This window comes from Vulpes lagopus, chromosome 13 (genome assembly GCF_018345385.1).
Source record: "Vulpes lagopus strain Blue_001 chromosome 13, ASM1834538v1, whole genome shotgun sequence".
NCBI lineage: Eukaryota > Metazoa > Chordata > Mammalia > Carnivora > Canidae > Vulpes > Vulpes lagopus.
Window position 1 is genome coordinate 56,403,094 of NC_054836.1, and position 14,738 is coordinate 56,417,831.

At 43.7% G+C, this 14,738-nt stretch overlaps 1 protein-coding gene across 2 annotated transcripts in view; it reads right to left on the reverse strand.

The window, feature by feature from the left end:
• CTTNBP2 (cortactin binding protein 2) overlaps positions 1-14,738 on the reverse strand; it is a 143,821-nt gene that overhangs the window by 26,751 nt on the left and 102,332 nt on the right. For both annotated transcript variants that reach the window (XM_041727372.1, XM_041727371.1), the window contains 2 exons: positions 12,831-12,926; positions 10,937-11,016 (listed from right to left, as the gene is read on the reverse strand). In XM_041727372.1, the coding sequence (XP_041583306.1) occupies positions 10,937-11,016; positions 12,831-12,926 (176 nt within the window). The remainder of the gene's footprint in view (positions 1-10,936; positions 11,017-12,830; positions 12,927-14,738) is intronic.

The window sequence follows — 14,738 nt, forward strand, 5'->3', positions numbered from 1 at the left end:
ACTGGCAAATATAGTATTTATATATTTATATAGTATTTTATGCAGTATTTACTTATAGGAAGAGCTGACACTGTATTAAGCAGCATACTCTTTCTTCCCTGTATCTTCCATAGTGAGGTTCGGCACGCAGGCTGGGAACATGGTTCTTAAGTGTATTTTGTCCCTTGCAAATGTTTTTATTACCTCTTGTAGATGCTCTGTAGTTTGAATTTTCCCAATGTTTATTTTGCTTTTGAGTGATATTTAAAATAGCAATGAATTTCATTAAGGAAATTCCGGAAAATACAAGGAAAAATAAAGTAGAATACAAACCACGGATAGTGTCAGCACCGAGAAGCAACCACTGTAAATATTTCTATGCTTCCCTTCCCAGCCTCAGCAATTAGACGATAAAAATAAATAAAAGGTATTCAAATCAGCAAGCAAGACATCAAAATTTCACTCTTCACAGATGACATGATACTCTATATAGAAAACCTGAAAGACTCCACCAAAAAATTGCTAGAACATGCACTTGGCCAAGTCGCAGGATATAAAATCAACATACAAAAATCTTCGGCATTTCTCTATGCCAATAACAAAGCAGCAGAAAGAAAAATCAAGGAATCAATCCCATTTCAATTGCCCCCTAAACCGTGAGATACCTAAGAATAAACCTAACCAGAAAGGTAAAAGATCTGTACTCTGAAAACTAGAAAATACTTTTGAAAGAAACTGAAGATGACCCAAAGAAATGGAAAACATTCCATGCTCATGGATTGGAAGAACAAATATTGTTAAAATGTCTATACTACCCAAAGGAATCTACACATTCGATGTGATCTTTATCAAAGAACACCAATACTTATCACAGAGCCAGAACAAACAATTCTAAAATCTGTATGGAACCCGAAAAGACCCTGAATAGCCAAAATAATGTTGAAAAAGAAAACCAATGCTGGGGGCATCATAATGCCGGATTTCAAGGTCTATTACAGAGCTGTGAACATCAAGCTGTGGTCATGGTACTGGCACAAAAACAGACACATGGATCAATGGAACAGAATAGAGAACCCAGAAATGGACCCACAACTACATGGTCGACTAATCTTCGACAAAGCAGGAAAGAATAGCCAATAGAAAATAGACAGTTTCTTTAATAAATGGTGCTGGAAAAACTGCATGGCCACACACAGAAGAATGAAACTAGTCTACCTTCTTACACCAGACACAAAAATAGATTCAAATGGATGAAAAACCGAAATGTGAGGCAAGAAAGCATCAAAATCCTTGAGAAGAACACAGGCAGCAACCTCTCTGACCCGGCCCGTAGCATCTTCTTACTAGACATGTTGCTGGAAGCAAGGGAAACAAAAGCAAAAATGAACTACTGGGACTTCTTTAGGATAATAAGCTTCTGCACAGCAAAGGACACAATCAATAAAACTAAAAGGCGACCTACGGAATGGGAGGAGACATTTGCAAATTGCATATGGGACAAAGGGCTAGTATCCAAAATCTATAAACAATCTATCAAAATCATCACCCCCCAAATAAATAATCCAGTTAAGAAATGGGCAGAAGAACAGACCTTTCTCCAAAGAAGACATCCACATGGCTAACAGACACATGAAAAAAATGCCCAACATCACTCATCATCAGGGAAATACAAATCAAAACCATGATGAGATACCACCTCACACCTATCAGAATGGTTAGAATGAACAACTCAGGAAACAAAAGATGTTGGAGAGGATGTGGAGAAGGGGAGCCCTCGTGCACTGCTGGTGGGAACGCAAACTGGGGCAGCCACTCTGGAAAACGGTACGGAGGTTCCTCAAAGAGTTAAAAACAAAACTGCCCTGTGACCCAGCAATTGCACTACTGGGTGTTTGACCAAAGGATACAAAAATACTGATTGGAAGGGGCACATTCACCTCGATGTTTATAGCAGCATTATCTAGAATTGTCAAATTATGGAAAGAGCCCAAATGTCCATCAATGGATGAATAGATAAGAATATGTGGGAGATTTATATATACACACATACACGTGCGCGCGTATAAGTACATACATATACTTACTTTCCATAAGTGGGATTTCAAGTGTTAATTATTGTGCAGACCCCAGCACGTGGAGAAGGGGAAACTAGGTCCAACCCCATACGTACAGCAGCTTACACACACACACACACACACACACACACACACACACACACACACAGGAATATTACCCAGCCATTAAAAAGAATGAAATCTTGCCATTTGCAACAACATGGATGGAGCTAGAGGGTTCCATTTCGCTTATGCTAAGCAAAATAAGTTACAAGAAAAGACAAATACCATATGATTTCACTCCTATGTGGAACTGAAGAAACAAAACAGATGAACGTAGGGGAAGGGAAAGAAAAATAAGAAACAGAGAGGGAGGCAAACCATAAGAGAGACTCGTAACTATAGGGAACAAACTGGGGGTTGCTGGAGGGGAGGGGGGCAGGGGGGATGGGTGAAATGGGCAAGGGGCATTAAGGAGAGTAGTATTGGGATGAGCACTGGGTGTTATAGGTAAGTGATGAATCACTAAATTCTACTCCTGAAACCAACACTATACTATATGTTAACTATCTAGAATTTAAATAAAATCTTGGGAGGAAAAAAAAAATCTTGGGAGGAAAAAAAAATATTTTTATGCTTCTTTTAGCTTTTTCCTTTGTATAGCTGATATGTGTATGTGTATGTATATTTGTGTATTTTTAAAGAGGGATATAGGAGTGTAATCTTTTTACAGCTGTTGCATATCAGAGAATTATCTTTGGCTTCTTTCATGAAAGATGTCTTCATGACTGTGAGATTACTGGATCAACTCTCTATATTGTTCCACTCTGGGATTCAGTATTTCAAAGAAATCTGCGTAGAGAGTGATCACTTTTACACCGTAGAAAAGAAAATCTGCCTGGATGCTTATAGGAATTTTTTTAAGCTTTTTTTCCCTCACATGTGGGGAGGCCTTGCCTGAGAACATATAGAGATACAGGATGCCCTGGAACAGAAAGCCAGTGGCCATCTACAGGGGGCAAAGGGTGATGTCTGGAGTGAGACGTGGAGGGGAGTCACTGTCTGCCAGGGCTGAGCTCCCACTCCCAGCCTACATGCCTGGGAGCAGCTTTCTTCCTGGAAAGATCTTACACGAAAGATCTGCAGGGTGAAGTAACAACCTAACCAGTAGAGGTGAGACCGCTCGTGCGTCCAGACAAGCACACAAGCACAAAAGAGCAATATAGATGTCAAACGTGAACAGACCCTTTCACATTGCTCTAAGCCTCTTTCCTGTACTGATGGGCCTCTCTGAGGTCCCAGGGGAAGGCCACATCCTTGAGGGTGGCTGGGGTAGATTTGGTGAAGAACAGGCCACTGGCCCATCATTACAGGAAAGAGGCTTCGAGCAACTCCTGGAACATGGAGGAAAACCAGGCTTGACTGCTGGGTTTCAGACCATGAGCTAAAAAGGCAAGTGGTTCTTTGAGGGGACCACAAATGTGGGACTTGGGACCGAATCTTAGGCTCTGAAAGACATCATGCCTGTAGCCACCAGAGATCTTCCCTGAATACAAGCATTATTTCACTATGCTAAGGCTTGGGCAGCATCAAGGAGAATGATGTACCGGAAAGAAAGAGGACAGTGGCTACAGCTGCCCAAGGAACATCAGTGACCTGAAGCCACGGGACGGGCCCCACAGTAGCTGGCCTGGGCTGTCTTCTATGGTTTTGGGGATGAGACAAAAAATGGCAGTAGTGCCAGCTAGGACCAAGACTGGCACAGGGATTACTCCAGACATGAGAAAGGGAATATCCTAGAAGGTTCAGACAAGGTTCTGTTTCCAGGCAGCGAGGGTATGGATGATTCTTAAGGAATTATCATTAAAGAATAATCTGTTCTCATTGGTACCTAAGAGATGGGGAGGCTGAGGGGATGGACACATTGTACTTATATTTTAAAAAGTCACCCAGTTGTCTGGTTGTGACCTCTTTCTCCCAATCTCAAACGTAACATGCTCAATTCTTTCAATCCACAGTCACACACACACACACACCCCTTTTTTTTTTTTGGCTTAGAATATTTTTCTTCTGGTTTTGGTAATTTCTCTTCTAATTCTCTTTATGTTGAAGGAAGACCAATAATGCTGAAGTTCCCTCTCTGTCCTCGGAGAGTGTATCCGTCCCCTCACCACCACCGCCATCATCATAACTCTCTGGTCCTCTGCTTCTGCTTTGGGGAAAGCTCCTTCCGTGGGTCTTTCCCAGCACTGACGCTCTTTACCGTCGTCTCAAGCACACGTTTCACGACGTCACTGCGTGTTTAGTTCTTAGACTGCCTTACCCAGCCACCTCCCTGGCAACACTTTTGCTTTCATCTTAGCCTGCTCTCTTCCATGGCTTTCTTGCCTTGCTTCTGCGGTTGATCTGGCATTGTCTAGGGAAAGAATATGATTTTCCACATTCTTCTCCATTTTATCTCCTGCCTTTATAAGGAGGAGATCTTTTAGAAGATCTTTTATAAGATAATGTGTCTTATAACACATCCTGTGTTTTCCGAATGACGGCTCCATTCTGTTCTGCGGTGTTCCTCCGTGGGTAGGAGGTTGTTACCGGTGTTTACATTCTGTGAAACCTTTACTGCAGGAAGAACCTGCAGTAAAGCAGGATGGATGGGCCGTCGTTGGCTTCACTCACTTCCCACTAATTTTTCAGCTGGTTCTGGCCTTGGGTCATCGGCTGGACGGTGGGCGGCTGTCTACACCTGCCGGTCACACCCCAGGACGGGGCCCTGGGTGCCGCGGGCCGAACCTGGGCTGTCCACCGTGGGGGACAATGCCCCAGGTAGACTGCAGCCCCAGGAAGCGGGGTGCTCCAGCACCCATCCTGCTCAAGATGCTTAAATAATATACTCCCCAGATGAGCACCCTTGCCAACACCCACCCACCTACTTCCTGCTCAGGTATTTCTAGCTTTAATCTCTGCATGAATGTAGATGGAGGAGAATGTCATCCTGCCGCCCAAAGCACAGACTATGCAGTAAGGACACACATCTGATTTTCTAACTGGTATCAACCTTGCTTTTCTGAATCATTTGTAAGATGGTAATAGAAAAATAATAAAAGTGTTTTCCTGCCTCATTTCAGGTAGGCCTCAAATAAGTGGGTTTAAATACTCTCTTGCTCCTGAAGGGGACTGGAGAAAAAATGGTTTTTTTTTTTCCAGATTCTTGCCAAAAGGAGACCGCAGTTCTATTCTCCTCTGCTATTGTGAAGTTTTGTCACTTTTCAAAAGCACTTTAGTGGGAAATTGTGTTGGGTATTGCAAGCCAAGTGCAATTTTAAACCAGAAGTCTTCCACTCTCCAAATTAATCCCAAACTGCCATGACTTATTGGGTAGAAATTCTCTCACAAGGAATGGATTGTTTCATACCAGTGAAACAGGATACAGATTTTCAAGATTTACTGAATATGCTACCCCTGAGATTTTCAACCAGGATTGCTATTTAATCTTGTCTCACTTCTGAAAACAAGAGTGCTCTATTCATTACAGCCATCCTGTCAAACTGCCTTCACTGTCTTAAGATTGATTTTGAAATCCCGTAACAGGCAAGAGACCCGATTTCATAGATAAGCTGTCTTCAATTTCAACACCTCATTTGTTCTCAGATTGTAGATTCTTACAAAACACAGACAGGAAACATTCTATTTAAAATTGCATTGAAAAGGCCATTCACTAGCAGTAAGCATTTGGTCTTCACATAGTCTAATACCCTTCCTGTAATAAGGTAAAATAGAAATCAGGAAATAAAGGGAAAAAACAGGCGTACAGACAGACTCCCAGGCCCTGCATACATTCTAATGCATGCATTCCACTAGGTTTTTCCTCATTTCGGATATTATCAATTTTTTGTTGATGGTATTTTGTTCTAACTCATCAAAGGATGTAGTTGTGCTGGTTACCATTTAAGATCTAAACCACCGCACCAAAATAATTACCAAGAGCCTATGGCTCTACTGAGACTGATGCAAACATGCGAAGCTACGCAAAGAAAACACATTTAGCTGCTCTAGCTAAAAATTACACTTCTCCAAACAGCAAGATCTGAGGTATTATAAATACACAGGCTTCATGCTTCCAGCAGAGGGCTCTAAAGATAGATAGGAAGACAGGCAGACAGACGAGATTTTGGGGAGGCGGAAGGTAAATATTTTAATTGTTTTGAAGGGAGGCCTGCTGTTTGAGGAAATCAGACTCAACTTCCCAAAGGTGAATTAGAGTCACCACCACGACTCCTAAGTGTGTGTTTGCAGTGGCGTATTTTAGCTTATTAGTAAAGGGACACTGGCCTTTTTATCACAATCAGTACCAAGCCCTTTTATTCTTGGGTCTCCACAGCGTATTCAGGAAGCTCTTATCACATCTCAATTAGCGCTTTGTGACGCAAATGATTCTGGCTTAAATGGAAACAGTGAGCTCAACAAAGGCCCATCCATCCCTTGATTGTTTTCCCCTCCACAGCGTTTCTCTGTGGGATGGAGTGTCCCAGAGGAGGTGCCCTCTCCTCTATGGTCAAGGGGGCACCTGTGATGTGTTTTCAGATGGCGATGGCGGCACTATTTTAAAGCACTTGTAGAGTCCGAGGGAAACTTTCTACTGTCGAGAGACGGTTTTAGGCCTGGTTGTGAAAAGATGAAGTCAGGAAAGAATAAAAAATAAAAGGTTTTACTGAGCCAATAAAGCTGAGATGGCTTTAGCTTAAAGTGTCATGGCTTTAGAGTCAGGACTTAGATTCTTACCTCTTCTGACACTGATTTTAACGAATTTATATATGACTTTAAAGTCACAAACAACATGGTTACTGTTACTGTATTCATATACAATCCTCCCAAACAATACTGGCACATCCAGCATCTGGCCTACAGAAAGAAAAGCTGGAGTCCTTCAGGGTAGAGAGGGAGGGTTGTAGCCACATGCTGAGGTCCCTCGTTCTAGAACAGGCATACAAGAATAATGGGAATTCAAGAGAAATTACGATTTACGGAGAGAGACACACCATAGGTTTTTAAAAATTAGCTTCCTGAAACTTTAAGAGCCGAGATCGAACTTGGTTACTAACTACAAATAAAGATAGGCCCTCATTTAGTAACACACAGACATAATAGTTTGGGTATTGTAGTTATTAAAGAAAAAAATCCAAAAACCCCACAAAAACCCAAACAGCCCTAAGATGTACCTTTGGATCGAACTGCTCCCTTATCACCCAGCCTCTCGCACTCATAAACTCTTCCTGGGGCAGACCTCCTCTGGCCGGACGCTTGCCTTGCTGCTCAGGATCTTCTTCTGCAGTTGTCGTAGGGGCCAAAAGATTCCCTGGGGTCGGGGCCACCCTTCCTCACACCAGGAAACTGGCTTCCTCCTTCTGCTAAGACCTTACCCACATTTACTCCTCCATGCCCTGAACTGGCCTGCCACCTGCTAACAGAGCTGATGGAGATTTGTAGCCTTAGATACCTAACCATCATCACTTACAACATGATCTTTGCGGGAACATCGCAGATTTGTTCTGAGAATCTATCAAGGTAGAAATTCCTAGTTGTGATTCTGGACGGTTAGCATGGCACGTATTGGGGTGGATGGCTAACAGGCCGTGGAATCTTAGCAGTTATGTCCCGGGGGATTCAGAGGCCTACGTTTTAAAGTAGTGCTTGGATTATGATGATCTATTCAAATATTTTTCTAATATAATAATTATTCATAGTCACTGAAGTATTAAAAAAAAGGTTGCAAATAAGCCAATAAACAGTGCAACTGGCTAGGAAAAGTCTGAGTTAATGCGCAAAGTTCAACTATTATAATAAGTTATCAGCGATTCAAAACTCGAGTTAGAGAGGTTTCCTTATTAGGTGTCAGAATGGAGATTTAAGATCTGTATTATTGTAGTTATACAATGAAAGTCTTTTAAAAAAATAACACCATTTAAAAAAAATCTGATTTAAAAACCACACTCCATGTGGTTTTCTGCATAAAGGCTTTAATACGTGCATTTTAGGTAATACAATTACACACACAGTTAAAACTGTTTACTACAATTCCTTCTTAACCAGGAGGTTAATAACCAGGATAAACTATTATTACATGAATGAGGCTGGAAGACAGACGAGGTTCAACTCTTTAGGTTCAACCACTCGTTTGTGGAGAACCTTGGACAAATTACTTTGAATCTTGGCTTACTGACCTGTAAAATGGGAGTAACGGCTATAAATACCTACCCCAATGCAGTGATTAAATGAAGCAATCTATGTATCTGACCACAGAGCTTGACGTGTCATCCTCAATGAAGCCAGATATTACTAGGTTTGCACCTGGTACACATTTTCAACAATTCAAAGAGCTCTCAATGGGCCTACGGTGAACACGGCACTGGGTGGACAGGTCACTCTCCAGCTCAAGCCCTACTGGTGGCGGCTTCTCACACTCGGAATAAAATTCAAAGTCCTTGCCCTGATCCCATGTGATCTAGCTTCTGGTCATGTCTCAGACCTCATTGCCGGGACAGACCCTTCTGTACCTGTGGTTCCAGGTGCTCCAAACACCCTTCACAAGGCTACCACCTTCACTTCAGTTAGCTTTGTCCATAGGTCACCACAGAAAGGTCTCCACCCAAAAATTCTTTCTGCCACTGCCTCCACTAGATCTTTATCTCCTTACCTGCTTTATTCTCCTTTATACTTGTGCACTTTTCCATATACTTGTATACTTGACCGGTCACGTCATTACAGACGCATTTACTCATTTGCTTCTTATTTGTCTCGCCCCCACTAGAACGTAAGCTCCCGGAGGTCAGGGAATGCACCTTACATACAGGTATATCCTCCATTTCCAAAACACTGTCTGCATTTAGAAGGCTCACAATAAACAGTCATCAAACAACTGAATTCAGCAGGATACCGAAATGTGTCAATGCATTGTTGGGGGGAGGGGGTTATCATCTCATATGGAAGATGAAACATTCACAACCATGATACTTGTATTATTGCCCGAGTCACTTTGAATCTTGAAGTGATTGCTAAAATGCATGATGAATTTTTGCTATCTTCATCCAGGGGTTAATTGTTGAATTTTAAAAAGCCGTTCGTTCGTGTACACTCACTGAGAATAGGACTGACGACTAGTTAGTCTCTGGTTTGTTGATCACTGGTAGTTAACTGTGCCTTATGCATGAAGAGGCACACATATAAATGCACTTGGAATATTCGGGGTATAATGTACTACTGGGATTGCATTTAGCAGACATGCTCACTTAAGCCTAATGTGCAGGTGTAAGCTTCTGGATCACCGTTCCGTGCATTTTATCATCCGAGTGAAGGAGAAGCCCTGAGCCAGAACCCTGCCTGGTACAGAGAAGCTGGGACAAGGGGGATAAGACCAGCTCATTCTACAGGGAGCCTAGGCTCTCATTCCCGAAAACCAACTGGTCAGGCAGCTTCAAGAGTCACTAAGGCCCAGGTGGAAGGCAGCCCCCTCCCCCCACTTGTATGCAACCCTCAGGCTTACTCTGAAGAGGAATACATAACAAAGAAAACTAGTGAAAGTCTCCCACTGACAAGACATCATCTCTTAGAAATTGTAAAGCCTCTGCAGGTTCCCCTGCTACTGTAGCTACTCTTACGAAGGTCACCCCCGCAACTCTGAGTGTAGCAAGAACACCAATAGAATGATTCTGAACATGTCTTTTCATGGGGAACAAAGATATCCATTTAGAGTTAATAGAAACAATTTTTGTAAAGGGCCACAGGTAAACCCATTCAATTTTTTTTTTATAAAGAAAATGCTTGCTCCCTTTCCAAATTAAGGCAGCGAGCAAAATGAATGTTTGCTTTCAAGTATCATACCTTCAATATTAATTTTAGTTGGACAGATCTCGCAGAGAGCCCCCTGCATGTCGCAGGGACTGCACAGTCCTAGCTGAATCGCTCACTGGCCTCGCGGCCTTGGGTACATTATGACGTCACCTTGGCCTCGATTTCCTTATCTATAAGATGGATGATACTATCTACCTCGTAGGGATGTTTTGAGAAATAAATTGAGACACGTAGGAGCATCGGGCACACTGTCTGGCATGTAGAAAGTACTGGACAAATGCAAAGCGTTACATTCACTCACTGTCTAGGATTTGCTACTTTCTCTCCATAATCATATGCTTCTTCCCTTAACAACAGAACTAGTTTTTGCTGGGTGCGTGGTTGCCCAGCAAAAGATCACATGTCCCAGGCAGGCGTGAAGACGTCTCAATTCTGGTCAGTGGGTTGGGGGTAGGAACGGTGTGCAGCTCCCCAAAAAGGAAGGGCCTTCCCCCCAGGCTCTCCTCCCTCCGGGCAGAACCTGGTGACTTCCACCAAACCCACATAAGCAATTTTCCGGGTCACAGTGGCCCGCTGGGAGAGAAGGTGCTGACACCCTGCAGGGATCACCCTGCCCCACATCCCCTGGCCGGCTCTCTCGCCCGCTGGGATTCCTGTTTGAGAAAGACAAACGTCTAGACTGTTGAAGCTCTAACTGTTTGGTTTCTGTTGAAGTGGCCAAATCAATACTTTAACTAATATTAGTTTTAAAGTATAAAAGTTTAAAGGAAAGCATCTTGAGATTTATAGCCATTCTCCTCCATATTGACGATCAGCTCCTTGATGTCAAGTGCTGAGAAAGACCATCTCCTCCTGCTCCAATCGTAACACTCCACAGGTCACAGGTGACACCTGGATGGCTGTGACAGCAATCCAGAAACCAGAACTAAGTGCCCAGCCGCCTTCCCGGGAAGGGGCTGCTGGGAAAGGTCACAGGGTGAGTGGGGCTCACACTCAAACACGAAAACGGGCCACCCAGTGTATTCCAGCATCAGAGACTCTTGGCAGCCACCACCTACCAGCCTGAGGTAGTTCTGTAGCATCTGAAGAGGGATCATTGACGCGTAAGTCACACTACTGAGGCAGCCTTCTTGAGGACCTATGAGAAAGCAATACACAGAAGGAAATTGGTTCTTCCATATATATGTACTTTTTTTTTTGAAAGAGAGAGAGAGAGAGGGAGGAGAGGCAGAGAGAGAGAGAGAGAGAATCTCAAGCAGGTTCCAAGCCCGTGCAGCCCCTGACATGCTGCTCAACACCACAACCCTGAGATCATGACCAGAGTCAAAATCAAGAGCCAGACGTTCAACCAACAGAGCCAGCCTGGCACCCTGGTTCTTCTTTATTAAATACAAATGATCAAAATACAACAAAACCTGTCATAACAGATACAACAATGTCTGTTGACTTACATCCGCAGAGCGGACATCTGTCCAAGAGGTACCTTGGTGTCTTTACTGCTTTGCACTGGCTGGTCCACGGCCACTGCTCCTGGCCTCCCCGGGGCTCCCCAGCTGCCCTTCCTTCCCCCTGGAAGCCCATCCACCTCCTGTCTATCATAGCCAGGGCCTCCAGATCCTCGCTCAAGTACTGTAGCTAGTGTCTGCTCCAATCCCTGGAGTCACTGCTTTACTGTTCATAAGCAAGCGGTCTCAGAGGCAATCCCAGCCCTTTGGAAGTTCTGGCCTGGGGAGCATTACTGGGCTCTGGGGGTTACCCTTTATGTCCTTTCCCAAACTCTATCCCCCTCACTCCCCTTCCAAGTTCTGCTACTCTCTCAATACAGTGCTCAAGCCTGCAGGAATTTCCTGGGATAGTCTCCTCCCCCTTTTTATGACTTCATTAAGTGGTTCAAAGAATAGAATATAACTTTCTTAGTTGAACTTTTCAAGACTCCATTCCCAGATGTGAGAAATACATGAGGAAATCCCTTTCAGGGCGAAGGGCTGAGAAACTGCGTACGCCTGTAACACTTACCAGCTATAGAGACAGAGAACAGAAAATTAACCTGAGCCTTCATTTCTTCGTTCGTAAAGGGAGGGTAAACAAACACGTATCTCACTGGGTTGTTACAAGGAGTCAGTGAATTTTTATACTCGTGCTATAAACGACAGGGCCTGGCACAAAGCAGGTGCTCACAAAACATCACCCTGTACCGTTATGATAACCATACACTAGACTCAACAGTAACAGAAGGCGGTCTCGGGCAGCCCGGGGGGCTCAGAGGTTTAGCGCTGCCTTCAGCTCGGGGCGTGATCCTGGAGTCCTGGGATCGAGTCCCACGTCGGGCTCCCTGCACGGAGCCTGCTTCTCCCTCTGCCTGTGTCTCTGCCTCTCTCTCTCTCTCTCTCTCTCTGTGTCTCTCATGAGTAAATAAATAAAATATTTAAAAAAAAAATAACACGGTCTCTTGTCACTCTCTCAGCATGTCAAGTTTAGCCTCTGGTTCGCTCCTAAGAAGAGAGGCGATCAGAAGCTCAGCGGTGGTGGCCTAGGTAGCTCAGCTGGTTAAGCATCCAACTCCCGATTTCAGCTCGGGTCATGATCTCAGGGCTGTGAGACTGAGCCCCGCAGAAGGCTCCCCTGTCACCACCTGCTCCTCCTCCTTCTTCAGCTCCTCCCCCACCCCCACAAACAAACAAACAAAAATCTTAAAAAGGAAAAAATACAGTCACAGCAATCAATAATCAGGATGGATAACACAGGTTCAGAAATACGGCTTTTGAGTTTTTTTCTCCTTAATCAAATGTTTGAAAAAAAACAAACAAACAATCATCTGATTACTTAGTAGAGGGAATCGTACACGCAGTGCTAGAGAACGCAGGACAGAGACGCAGATTTAAGAACGGACACTGCGAGCCAATCACGAAGCCAACACTCTGTTACGATCACCTCAGTCTGGACCATCCTTACCTGATAAAAGCACAGTGACTTGCTCGGCTTTATTCTTCTTCATAAAGTCCCACGGGGACTGGGAAAAGCTCTGACCTGCTGACCATGGCACATTTCCTAGTTTAAAAAAAAAAAAGAAAGAAAGAAATAAGATGTCAAAGAAGCTTAAAAGTAATTTTTTTCTTATAAGGGGCAACGTGCAATCTCCTACGTGCGAACCGTAAGGAATCCAGAGCTTAAACTGCCAAGGGCACGTGCAGAGTATGTGAAGAGTCATGTTAACTCCCCAACACACTGTCTATCGGAGGTCAGAAGGAAGGCCCTCCAACTACAGGCTTCTCCAGAGCAGCTTTTAAGGAGTAAGATAGAAATCTGGAGAGCAAAACCACTACTCAATATTTCTAGGGTTAGGTTTTTAGGAACAAAGCTGATAACTTTTTTTTTTTAAGATTTTTATTTATTTGACAGGGAAGGGGAGAGAGAAGGAGAGAGAGCGCAAGAGAGAGCGAGAGCGCACACAAGTAGGGGGAGCGGCAGAGGGAGAGTACAAAGCAGACTCCTCGCTGAGCAGGGAGCCCAATGCAGGCTGGATCCCAGGACCCTGCAATCATGACCTGAGCTGAGATGCTCAACCCACTGAGCCACCAGCGGCCCCGGGCAATAACTTTACATGGTTCTTGCTGTACCTGCTTTGCAAAGTCCAAGTACTTTAGATGAGGTAACAGGTCCTTTATGATCTGTTCCCTTTTCAACAAATGTTTAGATTCCAGAAAAAAAAAAAAAAAGCCCAGGTAACTTCAGGAGCTCAGAATAAAGCCAAGCCTTCTCAGAGTGTGGGCCCTGCGCTCACTCTTGCTCAGAAAGGGTCCCACTCCACAGGTGTCTACTCCAGGGAGGGATTCATAGTAGGCACTTGTCACATTCCTCCTCTTCCACAGATCTTAAATCCATAAATACTCTGACCACGCATGCCTGCCCTACCTATAACTCATCGGTTATCTGTTGGCTTGGGCCCCTTTAATCTAGATAGGTTACGACGTAGTATAGTCACTTACATACATGTATTAGTAACTAACGTCATAGTTGCTCATTGTCAAGCAGCTACAGACAGACACTAAGCTAAGCCCTTTAACCACAAAACTCAGTGATGTCTGTGTCTGAAATGCTGCTATGGAGCCCCACACCTTGGTGATAAGCATGAACACTGGAAGCATCGGGCCTTAGCATCCGCGGCTCACACAGGTAGATCTCTCTGATGGTGGTAGATATCTACTTGCTTACGCCTGCCTCCAGATTAGCTGGGTGAGGGCTGGTGATGAAGGGCCATTTTCTTCGAAACAAGTCTGTGCTGATTGCATTTATTAGACCCCTTGGTCACAACCACACCTTGAGCAATAGTCCATTGTGTGGGCAGAATGTGTTCCTGAGAATAATTTATGACACTGTCTTAATGCAATGGTTTAACCACATAATAATTCCTCTTTAGTAATTGTAAGTATTTCAATGTTCTTGCCGAAGATTCATAAAATTAAGTTGTCAGGATCGATCTGCCTTAAAAACTAATAAAATATACGTTTTGTAAGTGACTTAGCATATATTAGTTAATAGAACACTTTCTGATAGAATAAGCTGACCTATTAAAAGCATGGTGAAACTCACCCTCTCTCCTCAACCTTGACTCTTCTTTTGCAACATAGTGCTGTTGACGGACTGGGATTTGAATCCTGTTTTACTTCTTAGCTCTGTGATCTCAGGCAAGTCATCTTGTAACTAGTTTAGTTATTTGTAAAATGAACCTGTTTTAAGGAGTCGTTGAAGTGCTGTGTATAAAGCTCCCAACACAGTTCTGAAATAACAGCAGCTTCCCTGGAGATGCTAGTTCTCCTGGTATAAGAGGAAACAAACTAACCAGGGACATTTAGAGAGCAC